This window comes from Pavona decussata, unplaced genomic scaffold (assembly GCF_977016875.1).
Source record: "Pavona decussata unplaced genomic scaffold, jaPavDecu1.1 SCAFFOLD_291, whole genome shotgun sequence".
NCBI classification, from domain to species: Eukaryota; Metazoa; Cnidaria; class Anthozoa; order Scleractinia; family Agariciidae; genus Pavona; species Pavona decussata.
The window spans coordinates 210,630-235,351 of NW_028145690.1; the positions used below are offsets into that span (position 1 = coordinate 210,630).

Sequence of the window (24,722 nt, forward strand, 5' to 3'; positions counted from 1 at the left end):
ATCGCGTTTTCGTTGTTGTTCGTCTTTTTTTTTTTTTTTTTTTTTTTTTTTTTACATTTAAATGGCAGCTATCTGCTTTTAAACATGTTCAAATTATCACCAAAAATGCTTTTGCTGTTACCTCTGTTTTGGGACCTATGCCGGGCAGTAAGCTGAAGTCAGTCGAGTACACGGAAGCCATAAACAGTGTCTGTTTTTTTATGGATGGTCTGTCTTCGTACAGATCACTTGATCCTTGATTTTAACCACCTTTTTTTGTGGTTTGTATCATTTGCCTACCATTTTTAATTGCCCCATTTATTTATAATAGATAAATAAATCAACTTATCTATTTTTTTTTTTTTTACTTTCAGACACTGATTCCCTCTGATTCCTATGGTTACACTAACAAGGCGTATATTTTTTCTCTTCGCAACAAAATACAAGGAGCGTTTGAGAGCAAGGTGAAAATTCGGTCACAAGCAATTTACAGGAGCTCACACTCTGGTCCAGTATTCGGCGGCGGCCACGACATCATAATTTCTCTCTCTCAACAATAATAGCGGAGCTCCCGCGCGCGTCGCAAGGCGCGCGCGAGCGGAGCCCCATAGCCAAGAGAATTTGGTAAACCCATCACTGCGAGAAATTTTGGTTTGGTTATGACGTCACTTCCGTCCGACCGACCGCACAACGTACGTACGTCGGTAAAATTTTGAAGACGACGTGTACGACAAAACACAAACTCAATTTATGAATAAGTCTAAAAACATGTAAAACGAAGAAAGGGAGATAGAAAGAGATCGAGAAAACAGGCGACGAAGAAGCGAAGTTCCACGTCAAAGAGAGCGATTGAGAGCGGTAGCAAACAGGCTAAACATGAGTGAAGAACCAAGTGAGAAAGAACAGGAAAGAGTGCCGAAAAAACCCTGTGTTGCGGCACAGGGTTTGGGTGTCTCATTTCACATTGGCTTACATAAATGAGCGTATGTGCTGTAACCCGGATTGTTTTTCGGCGGGAAAATGCATGGCCAATTGCGCTGCCGGCCGCGTTTGTTTGGCAGGAAGTTGCATCGCCAACTGCGTTTGAGAAATAAACAAAACAAAAAAATAATTTGAAGACGACAAGTCAATTTTTGTATGTGACCAACAGCAGGAGAAAGAGCAAGGCAACTAGCGGCAGGAGAAACAAATCGACTGGCACATCATCAGAATCTGGAAGTGAAGTCATTTTACTCCGATCCAGCGCCACGAAACATTTCGCTCACTTAATGTTGTAAAACGAACGGAAAAATCAGCAATGGAATAAAGAGACTGGTTATTCTCAGAAGAGGCGAGTACATTCATGCAATTTTGTTGACAAAACTTTGCTAGTTTGCTGGTTTGCAAGATATTGTTTTCTTGCAGTTTTGACACGCCGCTTAACTTAAGCTTAAGCTAATACTGCTAACTTCAGAACAGTATTTTGAGCTCATTTTTTCGGTCCATGTTGATTATTTTCCTTGGAGTTTTATTTTCTGATCTCGTCCAATTTTGCGGTCAAACAGCGGGAGAAAGAGCAAGGCGGATCGCGGCGGGAGAAACAAATCGATTCTCTTAGCAGCATTTAGAGGCGGCACTTCATAAACAGCCGCCGAATCTTGAAGATAAATTATTTTACTCTAATCAGTGTCTAATCCGGCGCGATGAAATGAAATTAAGATTCGATGGATTTTTCCTCTTGAAGTGAAACTCAACGTTGTAAACGAACGAAAAAATCGGCAATCGAATAAAAGGACTGGTTATTCTCCAAAGAGGCGAGTATATTCATGTGATTTTGTTGACAAAACTTTGCTGTTTTTGCAAGATATTTTTTTCTTGTACTGTTGACACTGCAACTTGTTTACCTCAGAGCAGCCTTTTGAGCTCATTTTTAGGTCCATGTTCGTTATTTTCCTTGGAGTTTTATTTTCTAATCTCATTCCATTTTGCTTCATTTAAAAAAAATTTGATTCTGAGCTAAAATAGTCAGCCAAACAATCGTCTCCCAACATTGTATGGTTGGCATAAACTACTGACAAGTTTTTCTCGCATATATCTCTGACAATATAATCTTGACAGAGAACAAACAAAAATACTTAAAACAGTAGGATATAACCGCAAAGATTAAGATGTGTGAGTAATTTTCACTGAAAGTCTTTTCAAAGAACGTTAAAAGCGAATGTAAAATTAAAGTGTGATTCCATTTTCATCAAAACAAAGTTTACGCAAAACATTCATTCGCTTGTTTTTTGTGAATTTTTCAAAGATCGTTGTTTAGTTTATTTCTGTACTTATTGCTATGAATCATCACAGTGCTTTTTTCATTTATCACTCAAAGATATATTTGAAGTGTGTTTTTTGGTTAGTGTATCCATTTTCTCTGAGGTTTATAGCGTACGGCCTTCTTGATAAGCAAAATTTACTAGACAGTGACAGTGCCGGTAGCGCGCGTTGGCTGTTCACAAACCGTTTTGCCTCGATCATCTTAAAAACTAAAAACAATAATAAAAACAGAAAATATCATTTTGAGCCATTTAAATTCCGCTTTTATAACACAGAGGGCAAAATGTTGCTAAAACTATCAAGGAACTTCGTAAAACAGTCAGTAAAACACTCATCGAAGGCACAAGCAAACCAATGAACAAATTATTTAATTTTTTTTGTAGCGTACAAAACAAACAAAACCGACGAGAACAGTTCCCATTAAACACATGTAATTAAGAGAGAATACAAGTTTAATTCAGGAGCAAACTAACAACGATAAATCAAATGTTAGGCATCAATTAATTGTTCACCTGTGCTGTGAAGCTTCCTACCGCTTGGAAATCACACGAACATAGATCGATACTAAAATAGCAAACGATGGATCCAAAGAAGGAACTTGCGGATAATTTCTTCCTGCTCCTTCCTCCCATTAAAAGGACACTTTCATGCTTGGTTATCGTTCGTTGAAAGCACTTGGACGCCATGACTGATTTCAGTTTCTCAACCAAACAAAATAAAATCAATCCGATCCAAGTCTTTAGCTTTTGACACAAATAATCTTTTGCTGTTTCTTGTGAGAGACACCAAAATTAACCTTTAGGAATTTCCCTCCTAGCTGCAGCACTTGATTTCCATCTATTTTTGGTACAAAGAACACGGCTTAAAGAGTTGAACTTCGAAAGAACCTCAAAGAACTTGTTTTTTGGACACAAAATGTAAAACTGTCGCGCTCAGCCAATTAGGAGCGAGTATTTTCGCCGCTCGACCAATCAGGAGTAAGTAATTTGCCCTCGGTGAAAGGAAAATTACGAAAAACTGCCCTCTGTTACAACAAATCAGCATTCAGTAATTTTGCCCTCTGTTTTACATTGTTATTGTTGATGAGCAGTTAGCTGCATATGCATTAAAAATGTACTATATGACTGCAGAATTGATGAGGAACTCATAAGGTTATTACGTTCATACAATACGCAGACTTCTATTGTGGAGCTCCGCTTTTAGGCTTGGCTAAATATATATATATTAATCATTCATACACAAATGTTGGACACTCTTATTCAGTTCCACAAGGAATAGACACAGGGGACCATCGCACAATCCTAGCGGAGTCGTACCATTTCAAACCTGATGACTGGGAGGTGTTGTTTCTTGTTTAGTTCCCCGAATTATTATTATTATTATTATTATTATTATTATTATTAATATCATTTTTATTATTATTATTATTATTATTACTATTACCATTATTATTATTATTATTATTATTACTATTACTATTATTATTATTTTATTATTATTATTATTATTATTATTATTATTATTATTACTATTACTATTATTATTATTATTATTAATATTATTATTATTAATATTATTATTATTATTATTATTATTATTATTAATATCATTTTTATTATTATTATTACTATTATTATTATTATTATTATTATTATTATTACTATTACTATTATTATTATTATTATTATTATTACTATTACTATTATTATTATTATTATTATTATTATCATTATTATTATTATTATTATTATTATTATTATTATTTTCATTTAACAAGTAAATGATTAGAACAGGAACCCATATGCCTTTAGCTACAGTTTTAACCATGAAATGATAACTGATTTATTAATACTGGTACACGTTTGAGTGGACTGCGCTTCCCGCCGGTTTTCTTTACAAGCTACGTGTTGTCATTTGTGGGTAAAAATTGTTTCACTTTTTCCTTCAATAACGAGCAAAATCAAAACTAATCGTTACTTGCCCAAACACGGTTTCGCTAAGCTTCGTGCAGACGCCTCGTATTTCCTTCGATTCGCGCGGAGGTAGACACGTCGGTGCAACACTGGTGCAAATTGTCTTCCAGTATACTGGCATTCGAGTCATAGATTACGCTAACACGACGTTATCCCTAAGCTTTCCAACCTTTGTTTGGTCGGGTTGACTTCGCATTTGCTGCGTCATTGCACTTATTAAGTGCAGTTACATTTACAAAAAAAATAGAATTTTCTTGATCAGATCGTCTTATGATTACAGATGTAATCGGATAATGCAAATTGTTCAAACAAATTTTACAGTTTTACCGGGAGTTGACGTAAAAGGGGTCCAAGACCGCTCGGCGAACAAGAAAAATATTCGTAGGATAGATATAACGTCCAAAGGTGTCTCCTTTGAGATCCGCAACGAGAGGTGAGACGTCATATCACTGACCTTTCCAATATTTCCAGAATGTTAGTTCCGGCCTTCTCGAAGTGCAAAGATCTATGTATCAAATGTGAACTGTGAAATCGCTACGAGTTAGTCAATAACCCGACGTTAATTTTTGGATAGCTGACTGTACACATTATGATAACTTAGCATCCAATGAATGTTACTCGCATTTTTAAAGATTTCTATCTTTGTGTCCCATCAGCTTAAATTTCAAGTTTTAAACTTTAATAATTTTTTCATATATTTGACATGTTTTGTTTATAATTTTTATAGGTTCAGAAGTACTTTTAAATGGCTGTTCCGTTTTTATCGTTCTGTAAATAGCTCTTATTTTCATCAGTTTACACTTTTTTTTGCTCAGAAAGTAATTAGTTTTAGTCACGCGACGCCAGAAGCTTTCAGCTTTGATGTACAACGTGTTTAAATATAACTTATGTAAACTATCTACATCTCTCGCCTTGGTTGCTTCATTTACATTATGTATAATTAAGAATTAATGTAAAAATAAAAGTCTGTTGAGAAGGGAATTACTGTTGTTTGGTTGTTTGTTTGATTGTTTGTTTGAATCCCAAAACGTGCATCTACAGAGTGTTCCAAAAGTTCGTTCCTCTATTTTAGATGGTTATATCTCAAGAACGCAGCTTTATTTCTATACAAAATTTAAACAAAGCAATTATATTTCAATATAATATATCCTGAGTGCCCCCCCCCCCCCGATATTTTATTTTTTATCACATTTTGAAGCCTGTGTGGCATGGAATGCGATAAATCGCGCAGCGTAGATGACTTGATGTTCTTCCAGGCTTGTCTCGGGCGTCTTTTTAGGTGATCCATGTTCTTAGGAGAAGGGTCCTTGTAGACTTCGCTATCCATGATGTTCCAAAGGTTCTCTACAGGGTTGAGATCTGGCGAAATGGCTGGCCATTCTGTCTAGCGACGAAATTCGGCAGGCTTTTACCGCACCATGCTTGGGTAGCCTTTGCAGTGTGGGCTGGTGCTCCGTCCTGTACCAGCGTTATCTGCTTTTCAGAGCTGAACAGTTTTCGCTTGTCTACAGCTTCTGTTGAACTTCTGCGGCGTAGCAGAGGCTTTACTTCTTTCTTAAGGATGTTTTAGATGTAATAATCGGCAGTTACAGTCCTCCCTTGGGGTACAAAATGAACAGCAGTCAAGCCACGTTCGGTCATCCCACCCCAGACCATCCATTTTGAGCTGTTCTTAACTTGGTAAGCTGGCGGATCTTTGTCCTCTTGTGAGCCCCATACTATGTCATTTTTGGGGTTTGGAAGTTGAAAGAGGTATTTGGGGCATTCATCTGAAAATAGGAAATCCTCCCAATCTTCTGCAGTGAAATGTTTAAACGCCTTTGCGAATTTCAGACGCGCGGTTCGCTGCTTTGTACTAAGAAGAGGCTTCTTTGGCCGTCCAAGTACCCTTCATCCTTAGTTTTTCATGTACCTCCAGACAGAGTTTTTACCCCCCATCAAGGCTTTTTCTTTCGAGCTCTCTTGCAAGTTGTCTTTTCGAATTTCCTCTCTTGTATTTAGCTTTATTCAAAACTTGAATTGCCGACACACTGAGGCATTAATTTGCCTGTGTTTAATTTAACTGATACACTTGGGCATTAATTTGCCTGTGTATAAATTTAGCGATTCACTGGGGCACTGAATTGCCTGTGTTTAAATTAATTGATACACTGGGGCATTCATTTGCCTCTGTTTAAATTTAGTGATGCACTAGGGCATTAATTTGCCTGTGTTTAAACTAAGCGTTACACTGGGGCATTATTTTGCCTTTGTTTAATTTAACCAAAACACTGGGGCATTAATTTGCCTGTGTTTAATTTAACCAATACACTGGGGCATTAATTGCCTGTGTTTAAATTAAGTGATACACTGTGGCATTATTTTGCCTGTGTTTATTTTAATCAATACACTGGGGCATTAATTTGGCGGTGTTTAAATTAAGTGATACACTGTGGCATTATTTTGCCTGTGTTTATTTCAATCAATACACTTGGGCATTAATTTGGCGGTGTTTAAATTAAGTGTTACACTGGGGCATTAATTTGCCTGTTGTGTCGGTTGTTACACTAGCTCACCTCGCGCAGTGATGCCTCGTTGTCCTGTGCTTCAGCAACGCAGTCGTAGTAGGGAATTTCTTATCACAATAATCAAAGTGCGTCCTGTATGGAGCCATTTTTCAACGCAAATACTTGTGTAAACCTGTTGTGGTGGCCAAATATTTTATGGTTTTTGTAATTTCCTGCTATTCTTTAAGCTTCCTTTGTAATCAAAAATGATGCCATTGTGTTTCGTCCATCAGATATTCTTTACCCACGTAAGATTTTGAAACAAGGAAATCTATTATCCTTTCTACCATTTCGTTTCGAAAAATTTCAGCTTTAATTCTCAAGAATTTCAGATCGAGCCACTGCCGTCACTTCTAAAACCCGGCGCTTTTTCTGTCTGAATTCTTCATGGACAAGTTCGATAGCAAAGGATTAGTACATATACACCTCTATTATCCAATCACAATTGTTACAGGAAGTCCCGTAAACTGCATTTTATTGAGAAGCTATAAATACCTCTCTTAGACTTGAATAAATCTCGTGCACGATGGATGCAGACGAAATAGGGCTATTTTAAAAATCTTAGAAACGACAAAAAGAGGAGAAGAAGCGAGAAGAGTGTGAGAGGAAAGACAACACCAAACAGTGGGAAGTGCAATGTAACGGAAACCAGGATCTTGTGAAATACTGTACGGTGACAACAGCTGCCGAGAAGGCTGGGAAAGTGGAGCAACAGCATTTCTGCTGTTGATTCTTGCTTCTGGGTACTTTTCTGTTATCACGAAGTGTATACATGTCGCGCGAAAATTAATTTCAAGTCTTCAGAAAAATATGTCATCGTTAAAACTTGATGACAACAATCGGCCCAGAAAAGGTGTCCGGATTAAGACCTTTCTCTCGCTTGATGTTTCTGTTCTCCTTATTTTAGAGTTGTTCTTATTACAACTCCTACTGAGATTTCGGTAAAAAAATTACCTACTAAGCAACGAGGACCAACATTCCTGAGTCGAGCTAAACTCATCATGGCCGTTGAAAACTTTTAAACATTGTCTGAAATATCTTTATAATTTTATTCCTGTTAGCATGTCAGTAGAATCCGCCACATTTCTAAAACGGTACCTTGAAAAACTGTAAATTCTTAATAAAAACGTTATAAGACTTGTTTACTTGAATGGCTCAGTTTTGTACAGAATATGAGAATTGGCGGTTATCAGATTTTAAAATTTCAACGGGTTAAACAAGCCAAAGATAAGATAAATTCAGGTGTCTCTAAGCAGCATTGTACTTTTTTAAATGCCATTTACAAAAAATTTTCAGCAAGTACTTATAATTAAACGGGATCTATCTGACATCAAAGTATTTTAAAAATAAAACCGAAGGCCATAAAATGTCGATTCGAGGATACCTTAATATTTTAAAATAATGAGAAATCTAACGCCTTTTCTTTTTTCGTTCTCTTTACAGTCTTTCTTCGTTATTTTTTTTTTCTTAATTTCTTTATACACAAAAGTCGAAATAGCCACAGCCGTCGCCTTCGCATCGCCGTTGAAAACTTTCCAAACATTGTCTGAAATATCTTTATAATTTTATTCCTGTTAGCATTTCGGTGGAATCCGCCACATTTCTAAGAAGGTACCTGTAAATTCTTAATAAAAATTCTTAGTAAAAACTTGTTCACTTGAATAGCTTAGTTTTGCACAGAATATGAGAATTGGCCGGTTTAAAGATATTTTAAAATTTCTCAAGAGCATTAAGCTTGGCAACGGGTTAAACAAGCCAAAGAGAAGATAAATTCCGGTGTCTCTAAGCAGCATTGTATTCTTTAATTACCATTTATAAACAATATTCAGCAGGTACTTATAATTAAACGGGATCTATCTGGCAGCATAGTATTTCTAATGTAAAACCGAAGGCCATAAAATGTCGATTCGAGGATAGCTTAAGATTATCAAATAATGATAAACTTCGAACCGCCATACGTCTTTCCTTTTTTCGTTCTCTTTACAGTCTTTCTTCGCTTTTTTTCTTAATTTCTTTATAAACAAAATTCGAAAATAGCCACAGCCGTCGCCTTTGTAAGACACAAGCACTTTAAATTTACTTATCACATTTCTATCCGCTAAAGTGATTGAAAGGAATAGCGTCCTGATTAAACAAACGTCGAAATTCTACTGGTGCTTAATACATTAGTTTCTACACACGAGCTATCTACTCAGTGGCATTCTCTTTTTAAAGATCAACGTTTAATTTGTAGCCGACGAGTTGTCATAGCAACCACGATAGAATGGATTCCAACCTTAAGATTTATACTTTTCTAACGATGTTTTCTTTGAAGGTTGCGGCAGCATGCTCGAATATAAGCTTAATTTCCATTTCCTCAAATTCTTCTTCTTCTTCCCTTTTTCTTTGTCTGTATCTTTAATTTGTTTGTTCAGAAAAATTCCGAGCACTGACAGAATTGACAACTTTCATTTATTTGGGAGAACACAGCAAGGACGTTTTGTAATTTACAGAAGAGGTTTAATTTTTCAAGAAAAGCACATTTCAAAATTCATTCAACAACGAAAGCCGGATGAAGGGTTGTAACATTCCATTTGCGGAAGTTCAAAAATAGGAATAAATTGTTTCCAGTATTGGTTCTCGTTTTTGGCTCAAAAGCAGAATTCGCTGATGGAAATTACCTGCGTTTGAAGTAAGTTGCCACTGTTCCATGTCTGAGTTGGCAATAAATGTTCGTGAACTCACGCCATATTCAACCGTTATTGGATTTATTACCGTTACGTAAGCAGCTATCAAGACAAATATTAGCCTTAAATCAAAACACACAAAAAGCTAATTAATACAGTACAAAGATCTAAGATGCTGCATGGAGTGTTCTGTAGAGATACCTTTACCGTGTAAATAACAAATGTTTAGTTTTCATGCGGTAAAGTTACATTTCATTCTGATGACAAGCGAGAAACGCTAGATTCATCACCTACATAAATGTATCTACCAAAAAACTGAGAATTCCTTTAACAGGTGAAAAAACTTTCACGTCAAGTACACGTTTGTTTTGTCGTTTTAATTTGACCAATTTTGTTTTGACCCAAATAACTAATTTCTAAGCTCTATTGTATAGACGAACGAGCGTGCTTTAAAATTACAAAATTCGCCATGTTTTTTTTTCAAATTGCAGTCTTCAATTAATTAACAGCCTCAGTTAACAATGATAGCCATAAAATGATGACTTCAATACAGTGTTTCAAATAGTAATGAAGAACAGTGTCTTTCCGTTTGTCCTTCCCTTTCTAACATTTCTTCTTTTTCTCTTAACTTTTTTTACCAAAAAATTATTCGAAAACAGACACAGTTGTCTTCCTTCTAAAATCCAAACAAACATCTTTAAATGGCTTCGTTAAGTTAGCTAATGACAAGTTCCTGTTTTTAGCTCACGAGGGAACTGTCTGGATGCGAACTGATCTCATTTTCATTGGCTTAAAATGACAGGTGCGATGTTCAAATAAACCCACGCTAAAACTCTACTGGTGCTGCGAACAATAAGTTGCTATCGACAAGCTATCTGTTTGCGCTCTCCTTTTAAAAATCAACATTTGTAGCCGACGAGTTGTCGGTACAGCCTCGATAGAAACAAAAGAAAGTCATGGATTCCAAGCCCCAGCTTTACGTTTTTCTAACGGTCTTATCGTTGAGAGTTGTTTCCGCCTGCTTGGATGGTAAGTTTCATTTCCTCAGATCCTTTGGCAGTTGTGTCTTTTTTTTTTCTTTCAGCTTCTGCCTTTTTTTCTGAAATAATTCACCCATTGATAAAATTGGCACCAATTGCGTATTTGAGAGAAGAAACCGCCAAATTTTTGTCATATGGCAGAGCCTTCATGGTTTAAAATAACTCACGCTTCAAAATTCATTCCTTCTTTTTCCTTTGGAAAGTAAAGAGTCGCAAAATATTCCAGTTTAAGAGTTCCCATAATATACTCGATTTCTACCCAACATTCTGTTCAAATCGATATGATGCAAAAACGGAATTCATAATTATCCAGACTTGTATAGCAAGTTTTTATGTCATAATTTCAAATCTGAGTTAGCAGCAAAGGTTTCTTATCTATTTCAGCTTCATCTTTTACCAGACTGGTTGTTGACATGATTAGGTGTTTTAAAACTCACTCAATATCCTACCCTTTGGATATATTTTTCTTCACGTGTGCATCATTTAGACGTATCTCAGTTTTGTATTAAAAACGGAACAACTAATTATACCGACGCAAGTATCGATGGTAGTGCCGTTCCTATCTTGAAATACCTTCATTTTAATTGTTAAAAATATCAAGTTGGCAAATTCCTGCTGTTAACCTAAATTTCGTACGAATGATCTAGACATATTTCAGTTTTATATCAATTAGGAAACCCCATTTTTAATTCTCAAAAAATGTTCAACATATCCTAGTTCGTTGGATTTAGACGCAATTGATGAGGATATTTCACATGTAGCGCCGAATTGTTTCTAATCATATAATATAATAATAGAGCTGATGTTCGTGGGCATGAATATGTTTTTGACCCGAATCATGCTCGTGTTAGAATAAGTTCTATACTTATTTGAGAGGACATTCAGGAAAAAAATTCAAAGAGAGTACAATAGCCAAGACACAAGCAGTTTGAATTAACAAATGACAAGTTCCTGACTTCATTTGAACTGATCACCTTTCCGTCCGCTTAACTAATTGAAAGAAATAGCGTCCTGGTTAAACAAACGTCGGAATTCTACTGGTGCTTAATACATTTGTTTCTACGGACGAGCTATCTAGATCTATTCGGTGGTATTCTCCTTTTAAAGATCAAAGTTTCTAGTCGACGAATTGTCATAGCAACCACCATAGAAAGAAAGGGGAATCACGGAAGGTTGCGACAGCCTGCTTGGGTGTAAGCTTAATATCCATTTCCTCGAATTCTTCTTTTTCTTCTTCTTCTTTTTCTTCTTCTTCTTCTTCTTCTTCTTCTTCTTCTTCTTCTTCTTCTTCTTCTTCTTCTTCTTCTTCTTCTTCTTTGTTTGTATCTTTTGTTTTTTCAAAAAATTCCGCGTACTGACAGATTTGACAACTTTCATTTATTTGGGAGAACACAGCCAGGACGTTTTGTGATTTACAAAAGAGGGTTAATACTTCAAGGAAAGCACAATTCAAAATTCATTCAACAACAAAAGCCAGATGAAGGGTTGTAACATTCCATTTGCGGAAGTTCAGAAATAGAAATAAATTGTTTTCAATATCGGTTCTCGTTTTTGGCTCAGAAGCTGAATTCGCTGATAGAAATTATCCCGTTTGAAGTATTTTGTCACTGTTTCATGTCTGAGTTGACAATAAATGTTCGTGAACTCACGCCATAATCAACCGTTATTGGATTTATTACCGTTACATAAGCAGCTATCAAGAAAAAATATCAGCCTTAAATTAAAACACAAAAACAGCTAATTAATGTAGCACAAAGATCTAAGATGCTGCATGGTGTGTTCTGTAGAGACACCTTTTCTGTGTAAATAACAAATGTTTAGTTTTCATTCGGTAAAGTTACATTTCATTCTGATGAGAAGCGAGAAACGCTGGATTCATTACCTACAGAAACGTATCTATCAAAAAACTGAGGAGTCCTTTAATAGGTGAAAAAACTTTCACGTCAAGTACACGTTTGTTTTGTCGTTTTAATTTGACCAATTTTGTTTTGACCCAAATAACTAATTTCTAAGCTCTATTGTATAGACGAACGAACGTGCTTTAAAATTACAAAATTCGCCATGGTTGTTTTCAAATTGCAGCTTTTAATTAATCAACAACCTTAGTTAACAATTATAGCCATAAAATGATGACTTGAATACAGTGTTTCAAATAGTAATGAAGAAGAGTGTCTCCGTTTTTCCTTCCCTTTCTAACATTTCTTCTTTTTCTCTTAACTTTTTTTTGCCAAAAAAAAAAAATCGGAAAACAGACACAGTTGTCTTCCTTCTAAAATCCAAACAAACATCTTTAAATAGCTTCGTTAAGTTAGCTAATGTCAAGTTCCTGTTTTCAACTGACGAGGGAACTGTCTGGATGCCAACTGATCGCATTTTCATTGGCTTAAAATGACAGGTGCACGTGCGATAAACCTACGCTAAAACTCTACCGGTGCTGCGAACAATAAGTTGCTATCGACAAGCTATCTGTTTGCGCTTCCTTTCAAAAATCAACATTTGTAGCCGACGAGTTGTCGGTGCAGCTTCGATAGAAACAAAAGAAAATCATGGATTCCAAGCCCCAGCTTTACGTTTTTCTAACGATCTTATCTTTGAGAGTTGTTTCCGCCTGCTTGGATGGTAAGTTTCATTTTCACAAATCGTTTGGCAGTTGTGTCTTTTTTTTTTCTTTCAGCTTCTGCCTTTTTTTTCTGAAATAATTCACGCATTGATAAAATTGGCACCAATTGCGTATTTGAGAGAAGAAACCACCAAATTTTTGTCATATGGCAGAGCCTTCATGGTTTAAAATAAATCACTCTTCAAAATTCATTTCTTATTTTTTTTTTCCTTTGTAAAGTAAAGAGTGGCAAAATATTTTAGTTTAGGAGTTCTCATAATATACTCGATTTTTATGCAATATGCTGTTCAAATTTGTAATTATTCAGAATTGTATAGCAAGTTTTTATGTCATAATTTTAAATCTGAGTTAGCAGAAAAGGTTTATTATTTATTTCAGCTTTACCTTTTACCAGACTGGTTGTTGAGATTATTAGCTGTTAAAAAACTCACACAATATTCTACCAATTGGATTTATTTTTTCATCACGAATGCATAATTGAAAAGGGAACAGCAAATTATAGTGATAGTTCATCCTATCTTGAAATACCTTCATTGTGATTGTTAGAAATGTCAAGTTGCCAAATTCCTGCTGTTAACCTAAATTTTGGAAGGAAGGAAACAGCTAATTGAAGTGACGCCAGTATCGCCGATAGTGCATCTTTATTTTAAATACCTTTGTCGTGATTGTAAGAAATGTCAAGTTGGCAAATTCCTGCTGTTAACCTAAATTTCGATCATATACGAACAGGTTAAAAATATTTTCCAAAATATTGAGGAGTTCTGTTGACATGTGGAAAAAAACTCCACGACAGGTAATTGCTTATTTGGTCGTCTTCTTGACAATTGACTTTCCGTGACCACATTTTACCAATGTTACCAGTATTTTGCCAATACTACCAATAATTTGTTTCCTTGCTCCTTTTCATCATCAAAACCTAATATCTAAGCTGACGCTATTGTAAAAACGAACCTGGCATGCTTTAAACCTACTGAGGCAATTTCTTTTTTCCTCACGATGCAAACTTCAATTAATAAACAAGCTTAGTGAAAATCTAAATTGAGTACGGAGGACTTTTGACAGTTTGCTATCCATTGCAGCTGGATTTCAGGAAAACAAAACATTTTTATTTGGTTCTTATTGCTTTGCACTCCAAACACGCAAATACTCCAAACTTCCTGACTAATCCATCTCACTTTCTTACCTTAAAAGGTATAAAAAATGGAAAACATGACCTCATATTGCTTAGTTCTTTTCCGCTCAGGCAGGTCTCGCTTTGAACCTTTCTTTATAAAAGCAAATTAAAATAGCGGAATTGCAGAGTAGACTTAGGTAGAAAACATCGTTTAACTACCACGCAGTTTTTTTTTTTCGTATGTTTTAAATTCTGTCGCACCATTCTTGTCGCCATTTGTTATGTTAAAAAAATGTTCATCATATTCCAGTTCGTCGGATTTAGAGGCTTGATATTTAACCCCGGCCATGCCGTAATAAATGAGGTCATCACGCACGTAGCGCCGAGTTATTTATAATCACACAATAAAACAATAGAGTAAATGTTCGCGGGCATAAATATGTTTTTGACCCAAATCAGGCTTATTTTAGAATGAGTTCTATAATAATTTGAGAGGGCATTCAGAACAGGAAAGAAAGACAATACAATAAGTGATATCTGGAACGCTGCCGGTGAAGCGTTGGCGTTTATTTTATTGTCCAAATCAAAGCTTTTATTGTCACATAAGCTTAAAACTTTGGCTGAACATCACTAAATTTGCCAAAAGAATCATTGATTCTAATTTTTCAAAATTAAAATTACATCATTTCGTAAACAACGAAGAAATAGTGAACTACAAGTTTTAAAATTAATTGCACAACTTGCTAAAATGAACGGGTTTCGCTCGACGAAGACAAATTTACATTCACCTCTCCGTCTGCAATGGAGCTACTACAGGCACCATTTCCATCATCCCCCACGAGTTTCTATAAGTTCTCTACATCTGGAAAAGACTCCTGAGAATTTGCTTCGTTAGGTTTTTGAGCCATTTTGTAGTTCAAAACAATTTCTTTGCAGATGGCCGCGCTTCCAGTCAAACAAGCGAGAAAACGGCGCAAACAGTTAAATGGTTTCCAGTTCTGATTCTGATTCTTTCTTATTGGTTAGAGCAGAGGGCTAAAGTATATTTTAGCCACTAAATTCTCCATTTTAGAAAGCAAATACGCAGCCAAGAAATGTTGACGAAGGCGATTTAATGACCACTATTTTCTCGGTTATATTATAACTCCTGTCATAACATAGTCATCTATGGAATTGCATTTTCTACTTATCCAGATTTTTATGATAACTGTACACCCACAAAGATACAAATTTCAAGAAATTAAAGATACATTTTCTCGCCAAAATTTTATCTACCAACCCAAACTACCAATGTCATCTATGCTTACAGTAAAGCTGCAAACATGATTGTCAAACACTGTTGCGATATTTTGCCAGAAATAGTAACGTTAGTTTACATAACAACAGGGGCACACAAAGGTTTGTTTCAGTGAAATATCTTTCCGGAGGGACTTCATCATCTTAGATCGATGGGATTTAGATTGAAAAAAGCTGAGATTTTTTTGGTTTTTTTTTGTTGTTGTTTTTGCCAAAATGCCATCCCAAATTTACACTGTAGAGCTAGTCTCCTTTGGTTTACACATGTTAACAGAGACATGTGTTGTTTTAAAGTGCAAAATAAGGCAGGCCAGCATTATTGGAAAACCAATCTCATCTAAAGAATCCAAACAGACCCGACGGTGTGGTGTTAGTTGATACAAATTTGTTTTTCAAAAGGCTGTAAAACAATTTGAAATACAGCATTTGGGATTGGATTTTGTATTTTTTTTTTTTTTTTTTTTTTGCTGCTTAATTTGTGCATGTAACTGGGATATAATTTCCGGTAAGGTAGGTATACTTATCCCGACACCTTAAGAGAAACGTGAAAGAATCCTGTCAAACAAAGCATGACATTCCAACAATTGCCTATTTAAGCTGTAGTTTTAAAACACATGTCTCGTTTGGTTTGACTGGGCAAGTATTTCAACACGTAGGCTTTTTGAAAACGTCCAACCACTGTGAGGACAACCTTTTTTTTTGTCATCTAGATACTTCCAAGAGAAATCACACTTTTCACTTTTTGTCTCATCAGTTTCAATTTAATTGGAATCTTTCAGGTGAATGTCGTGAACTAGCCTTCCCTTCGTTTTACTTCTTTGCTAACAAGCGTCTGGAGAATCACACTATAACCACTGTCAGAGTCCGAGATATGAGTGCTTGTGAACTGCGTTGTTACCATGAACCCAACTGCGTCAGTATTAATTTTAATAATACAGCAAATGCCAAGGGAACATACAGATGTGACTTGAATAACGCCACTCATCGAGGACATGATGTGGATTTTGTACACACAGATGGCTACTTATACCGTGGGGCAGACGTAAGTTCTTGTTGTTGTTGTTGTTCTTCTTCTTCTTCTTCTTCTTCTTCTTCTTCTTCTTCTTCTTCTCCTTCTTTTTTTTCCGCTTGTTACTTTCCAGGCTTTCGTAGTTTGTCTTAGGGAAGTGGTCAACACTACTATACCCGACCAGGACCCACCGAACCACAGAATAGATGGTGGTCTCTGCCTGCACCCCCTTTCTCAACGTCAAGTGATGGTGTTTAATTGCATAGTCACCTCTCTATGCTGCAGTAAAAAAACAGTGACAATGAGATTCAAACCTCACTTTTATTGTTTATCTTAAAGTGCGGACTATTGCTAGCTGAATATTTATGAATCAACTCAATAAAATTTTGTAAGCAATGTTCATGAGATAGGTGGTGTCCTTGACAACTCCATTACCTGGCTGACAAGGTGTGTCCTCTCCGAACAAACTTGTTATAACCGGTTTCCTCTTCTCATTCCTTTTCTTCTTTTTTGCCTTTGTAAATTGTATCCTAAGCGAATACTAAGCGTAAAGTAGTGCTGCTCCTAAATATTTGCTCATTACAATTTTTTTATCAAGCAAAGAGTATTGTTCATCTCCGTTAATATTCCCATTCATACTTTATTTTTATTATTTTGTAGAGCGCTTGTGATAGTGCCCCTTGCCATAATGGTGGTATCTGTCAATCTGGATTCACAGATAAAGGATACCGGTGTTTGTGTCCGCCTGGATTTATGTTTGCACACTGCAAACAGGGTAAGGGGCAAATTTCCTCAATCATCTTGTATTGTTCGTCTGCAAATCCAACATCTTCCTTGTGCAAAACAGTATCAAATATTGGATAATTTTACAAGCATGGAAGTGAAATGTCATTCTTACGATTTGATTGCTTTTTCAGCAGTTTCTATCTCGATTCCTTTTTCTAACCGTTTTCTTAATTTTTATGACGTGGATCAAACTAACACGCTAAAGACGCAAACAAATTTCGTCGTTAACTGCAAATTTATTACCTTTTTTGAGTAGACAATTTTTTATCTGTCTTACATAACTCAGTTTTACACTACTTACGATAATTACGATACTTACACTGTTGACGATACTTATTAACTATACATACAATATCTACACTACATACAAACTAACGCTATGACTGCTTATGAATAATCACAAGTTACATCCAAAAATGCTTAAAACACTATGCTTAGACATCTAACAATACTTTTTGATTACAAAAGAGTTACATTTTAAAGCATCTTTTTTTTTTCAAAACATCGAAGTGTGCACAATTAAACGAGACAAGCCCATTTGCGATAGTAACTAGACAGGCAATTATTTTCAGTCGCGATCTCTTTGAGATTTTCAAGTTTTCCTTGGATAAGCAGAAGAAAGTTTTGAAAATTTAATTCATCTCCGCGAAGGCATGTGCAGAAAAAAGCTATATTTTACAATTTATATATAAGCAATAGTTAAGTACCTGCCAATGTTTTGTCCCGTCGAACCAGCTGTAAAGTATGTGGCTTCCAGATAAGTTATCATTTCGCTTGTTTTTCGTACCAAACGTTTTGGAACGAAGTACAAATCTCGGCTAAGGTAACACAATTTATCAGTAAGTGGGTCAAAGTTTTCTCCGTGGCATAACATAAGTTACAAGTAGCACCTTTCATTAAATCATCACGATAAAGAGTGGTACGGGCTGTAAGAACATTATGAATCACTTTGTATTGAAACATTATTTTCACCTCCTTGGTGACTGTAAATGACATGAGATAGACCTTTTCTGTAAATCCGTGACGAAGAATCTTGCTTTCAACAGTACGGGGATTGAAAACTTGTTTTAGAAAACAGGAGTCGTTGAGAGAGGCACTGGGTTTGGTAGTCGGAGCAGGGTTTGTGAGTTTTACTTTCCAAGGTTTTGGGATTGCATTTACAAGACAATAATATTTTGTAAAAGGTACATTCATTTGGAATTTTTGTCCAAATTCATTCAAATCCAAAAAACACGTAGGTGGTTTAGTAAATCTCCTATTTTGGTAATCCCGGCGTCGAACCAATTTTGGTAGAACAGAGGTTTATTATCTACGAGGATGTTACAGTTATTCCATAGTACTTCATTTTTAAGGTGTGTTGTGATACCGTAGCCTGAAGACTTTCTAAACTCGCACCAATAGTCTTAAATGTTTTTATAGACAGTGGCAAGATTTTTGAGTTCAAGTGTGTTTGTTGCGTAATTGCATTTTGTTGGGAAGGATAAGCTTCCGTGTTTGTGTACGTGGTGATTGGGGATTATTTTCCAGGAAGCATGTGAGTCGTCTTGAATGCTGTTGATCCAAGCAATTCTGAGAGCTTTTTCCATGATTTGGAAATCAAACGCTTTTAAGCCGCCGTTTTTCTTTTTCCCAATTATGGTGACACTTATGACGCTTAGGAGGAGGCTTCCACGCCCATATAAAGTTAAAAATTAGTTTATATATCTCTTGGGTATAATGGATTCGGACTGTTTGATAGTTTGTTTACTGCGCAAGCAATTCTCTATCTTTCATTGGTGTTTTGATAAACGCATCTTGTGCCTTGTTGCTTTCAAGAACTCTGGATCTGTTATGATACTAAACGGGTTTTTTCAGCCAGCTTTAAGGCTTCTGAGAGTTATTGCTTTTTACTACTTCAATCCTTTTGTGTACCAGAGAGATAAAATTGCTCGAGGGACTTTGTGAGCTCTGTTTTCTTAGTTGGTTTTCTCCATCTCCTCAAGACGAGTCAAGTACTCTGTTTAATTGTTACGAGAACCAATCTAAGAAAATACTGTTTGTTATTTCCGAGCCTTTGCTAGAATACGGAACAATATAAAAGTCTAGCAAACAATTTTTTTTGCTAAACTGTAATTTGCCAGTTCATAAACAAAAAGGTATCGATCAGTAGAAGTCTTTGCACAAACCATTACAAATCTTGGCAGCAAAATTGGTTGCCTCTTTGTTTTTTATGAAACAGCATTATAATAAATTAGTTGTACTTGTGAGGTCATTGCTTTTTGAAAGTGCTCTGCCATTTTTCTTCCCGATACACGAAATTACGTATATCGCAGGATAATTATGATCGGACAACGTATATTAAGTTCACCATGACCATATTTTGGTAGTCTTACAATGTGTTGAATAATTATTTGGTATATCCGAACTAGCTGCTAAGATTATGGCTGTTCACTTTTGTCTTGAGGTTTTTGTGTAATCATAATCTGTGTCCAATATTTTTTTTATAGACGTTAACGAATGTGCGTATGGAAGATGCATCCATAATTGCAGCCTCGACGCAGAGTGTATCAACACCAAAGGATCGTACTTCTGCAAATGTCACCTAGGGTACACTGGAGACGGCTTCAATTGCACAGGTGAAATTGACCTATCCATAATCCATAACGCGTTAGGTAGCTGCCCTTCTAGCTGTGATTAGACCCTCATTATTATTATTATTATTATTATTATTATTATTATTATTATTATTATTATTATTATTATTATTATTATTATTATTATTATTATTATTAAAAGAAATGATTTAGAAATACATGAAACAAGAAATATTAGTGATAGGAACCGACGTTTCGGTGCATCTTGCGCCATTATCAAGGTACATAATTAATGATAAAAAGCGGTTTGTAAAGGCTAAGTTGAGGCGAATTTGCATAACATAGCGGCAAGCTAATTACTTAAATACTTTCGCACGAAGAGAATCGGACTGCACATTCAATGTTGGTTTAAGCTCTTGAATATACAACATTTCATTGACAAGGCAGTCAAATTTGTTCATGCATTTCTTGAGCACATTGAAGCGTGCTAAGAAATTGTTCGGAACAGCAGTGTTTCTTAGCGTGGTCATTGCACGCGTGCTATACAGCAATGCTGTATCATGACAGACTCGAAACAATAGAAAACTCCCAAATCACAATCTCAGCCAAAACGCTAAAAATCTTCAATGTTTACTCAAGTTTGGGGTTATAGAAGATAATGTCACAGTTTTTCAATGACCATGAAATTCAGAATCCGGGTGGTTAGTTAATTAATTGTAGCCCTGAAAAAATTTGAAGGAAAAAAACTACGAATTTTTAAGAAAATGTTTTTTTTTTTTTGTGAGGAGGACTCTGAAACGTTGACAAGCGTCAACAAATAGCTAAAACTATAATTTCTATATGTTTGCCTTGCTCAAACTCGCGCGCATTTACAAGACCCTAAAGCTTTCTGCTGACTTGCAAGGACCCACCTGTTATAAGGATCCCCAAAATAAAGGAATAAATCTCATAGTTTATTAGATATAATCGTTTAAAGTTTGCTTATCATCTTAACATAAATTATGACCTAACTTTGGAAAGCGCTAAATTTCTCGGATTGGGTCTTTGCGATTTTGTTGAAACTCTGTTCAGCGCAAGGCACTAATGCGCACTATGTGTAGCCGAGAGATTCTCACGAAAAAAAGCCGGCAACAGCAGAATTTCGACTCAGACCTCAAAGGGGCGTGGCACTATAACCACGTGACATTTACTCCGAGCGCCAAAATTTTTTTGCTATATTGTAGATTGATCTATATGTTATACATTTTATGTGTTACACTTACGATAAAAGTAAAGGTGGGGATACCAGAGAGCTTCAAAGTAGGGTGGTACCACCAAAAAATAACTGGGTTGAGTCACCTTAACAGCTACTGAAATTGAAAATTCTAATAAGAACTCTCCTTAAAAACGTTGCAGATAAGAAATCGCTACTGACATGTCCCTCTTTTATGTGTATGCCTGAGCTTGTATTTCATTTAAAGTTATATTATTTTCCTTTTGTTGTCTTCTTTTGATCATTGGCTTGTTTGTTTGTTTGCTTGTTTTAATGTTCCAGTAGTTATATAACCAGTTATCTTTTATTGCTTTATTCTATTCTGTTTATATTTGTTTAAAGGTAGCGGATAGATTCAATAATTCAACTAATGTTCTATTAACACTTTCTGTAAATGTAAACAAGTATACACCGGAGGTCTCAACTGATGGTGATGCTCAAGCCATTATATCTTTAAATCCCGGAGTCATTTCCCATTAAACCTATTTCAGATATTAATGAGTGTGGAGAAGAAACACACAACTGCCTTTCTTCTCATTTATTTTGCTGCCAGAATGTCGTCACTATATCAAGGCACACGTAGTCTCATAGTAATAGTGTTTCTTTGAGAAGTTCCTTCTTATTGTGTATGGTTGCTAAGCCATGATATTATTGGAACAATTTAAAATTTCATTCAACTCCCAAAGGTGTTTTGGCACAGTTCAGTAGCTGCAAGGTCGCTAAAAAATAGGTGTATATCTATTTATTTAGTTTTCCTTAAAAGATGCTCCTTTCGTTATGGAAGCTGGTATAGCTGCTCTTAGGATAGTGATAACTGATAAATGATCAGTCACGGTTAACCGCAGACAATGTAATTTCATGCAGGACGAGTAATGACTAAATCAATTTTGTGTCCAAGTTCATATGTAGACTGATTAAGAGAAAGTCTTCGTAAAAACGTTCTAGTCGCTCTGACACTCGGGTAGAAGACTATACGCCGCGATGATTACACAGTGCGATCCAAATCTTCTCAATCATCTAGTAGATTTCTTCTTTAAATCCAACATACTCGTTGTCGAAATACTAGCAAATATTTAATAATATCCACGCGTGGAAGTGAAATTGTCATTTCTAATTATTTGATTGCCTGTTTAGCAGCTTCGATCTCAATTCCTTTTTCTAACCGTTTCCTTCCTTTTCTGACGTTAATCAAACTAACACGCTAAACGCGCAAAACAGTTCCGTCGGGCAGATGGCTACTCCTGAAGATCTCATAAATGAAAGTCTTGTTGCTTCTATTGCTTTTAAAGTTAATGTTTACGGCAAATACGTTAATTAAATCAAGACCAAAACACTCATAAATCTTAACAAAAAGCAATTTCTAACAGCGATAAAAAAATTAAGATTTAATTTACTTCATTTTCCACACTGATGGTTCACTAGGTTTCTTTTCCATTGGTTTTCATTTATCTTCGTTTTTTGTTTCCCTTTATTACTGCAGATATTAACGAGTGCGCCTCAGGAACACACAACTGTAGCAAGTATGCCTTATGTAACAACACCCAAGGATCATTTAACTGCACGTGCAAGCAAGGGTATACTGGCGACGGATACAAATGTACAGGTGAACATGACCGGGCTTTGTTTCTCTTATTGTTTAAAACAGCCATTACTTAAATGGAGTACAAGTCAAAACCAGTTTCCATTTGGTAACGCGCAAATATTACCGGTCTTGGCATTACCGGTAATATTTTGACTTGCCCACTTGCCCAGTTACTAGACCTAATTCTCTGCTACAGCCGGGCGAGCATTTTCCATTTTAACATCTCTATTCGATGATTTGTAAGACAGTGCACTTTTTAACTATCTGAGAATAAGCGTTATCCATTTCGCCTCATTTCAGATATAGATGAATGCGTGACAGGAACATACGACTGCAGTAATGATACCGAGTGTAACAACAACAAAGGAGGATTCAATTGCACGTGCAAAGCTGGATTCACACGAGACGGACAAAACTGTACAGGTTAAGATTCCATGATTTGTTTGTTATCCTCATTAGAACTATGTTCTTTGTTTGCGCTTTTAACTTCTGTGCTATTCCCAGGACAAAATATTATACTAAAAAAGGATAAGAAAGTGAGAAGAAAGAAGATGTAAGCTTGATATTCTCTCAATGCGCTACCTAAACACTATTCTGTTTATGAAGTCGAGGAGTGACAAACATTCTTCATTCAATTTCGTTTTCTTTTAAATTTAATAGAGGAAGAAACGTCTGGTTAAATTAAACATTTTAATCGCTTATCCCTGGATATCATTCATTCCAAACAGCTGGTCTTTTCTTTTTAGGGCCGAACTTTGATCATATGCAATCAGTAAACTAAACCACCACTTTGACAGATATCGCAATTGTTGTAATACGTTGTGGATTTTTTTTAGTTCCAATTTACACCTTTAATTTTTTCATTATTTAACGCCTACGCTACTTTCTTAGGATAAGTGAAGTATTTTTGTTCCTTTTTTTTTATAATACTCTTTAAATGCACAGAGATTTGTTTAAAATTGTTTTTTTTCAGATGTCGACGAGTGTGAAGAAGGAAAACACAACTGCAGTGCAAATGCTATTTGTAACAACACCAACGGATCGTACAACTGCACATGCAGACCAGAGTACACTGGGGACGGGAAAAACTGCACAGGTAGATGGGGGTTGACATTTCTTCACACTGCCCGCTCAAGTGGAACAGCTAATACCTTGAAACCTGAATTGTAATTTTCTGCAAGCGCAATCACGCGAAATCTCCATTATATTTTTATATTTTTTGTCTGTCGCTGAAGATACTGTCGGTGGGGATGGGCCTACAGGTACTGGAGGTATTTCGTTAAATCATTTAAATCATGCTTTTTACCTCATTTCAGATATAGATGAATGCGTGATAGAAACACATAACTGTAGTAATGATACTGAGTGTAACAATACCGAAGGAGGATTCAATTGCATGTGCAAAGCTGGATTCACAGGAGACGGAAAAAACTGTACAGGTTAAGATTCCATGATTTGTTTGTTATTCTCATTAGAACTATGCTCTTTGTTTGCGCTTTTTACTTCTGTACTATGGTAATAATTCCCAGGACATAATATTACACTAAAAAAGGATAGGAAAGTGAGAAGAAAAATTATATAAGCTGTGATATTCTCTTAATGCGCTATCTAAACACTATTTTGTTCATGAAGTCGAGGAGTGACAAACATTCTTCATTCAATTTCGTTTTCTTTCGAATTTAATGGCAGAAGAAACGTCTGGTTAAAATAAAAATTTAAATCGCTAATCCCTTGATATCATTTATTCCAAACAGCTGGTCTTCTATTTAGGGTCGAACTTTGATCAACCGTAATCAGTAAACAAAACCACCACTTTGACAGATATCGAAATTGTTATATTACGTTGTGGATTTTTTTAGTTCCAATTTACAGCTGTAATGTTTTTTATTATTATTATTATTTAAGGCCTACGCCAGTTTCTTCGGATGAGTGAAGTATTTTTGTTCCTTTTTTTACAATTGTCTTTAAATGGAAAGAGATTTGTT

General features: G+C 35.7%; 2 protein-coding genes across 2 annotated transcripts in view; one reads left to right on the forward strand and one right to left on the reverse strand.

Moving 5' to 3' along the window:
• The window catches only part of LOC146454971 (uncharacterized), a 394,059-nt gene that overhangs the window by 169,045 nt on the left and 200,292 nt on the right, over window positions 1-24,722 (forward strand). Inside the window, exons 12-13 of the mRNA XM_085094848.1 lie at window positions 23,711-23,833; window positions 24,054-24,176. Of these exons, the coding sequence (XP_084950974.1) occupies window positions 23,711-23,833; window positions 24,054-24,176 (246 nt within the window). The remainder of the gene's footprint in view (window positions 1-23,710; window positions 23,834-24,053; window positions 24,177-24,722) is intronic.
• LOC146454976 (uncharacterized) overlaps window positions 1-24,722 on the reverse strand; it is a 234,456-nt gene that overhangs the window by 87,024 nt on the left and 122,710 nt on the right. The gene's annotated exons all lie outside the window — the stretch shown is intronic.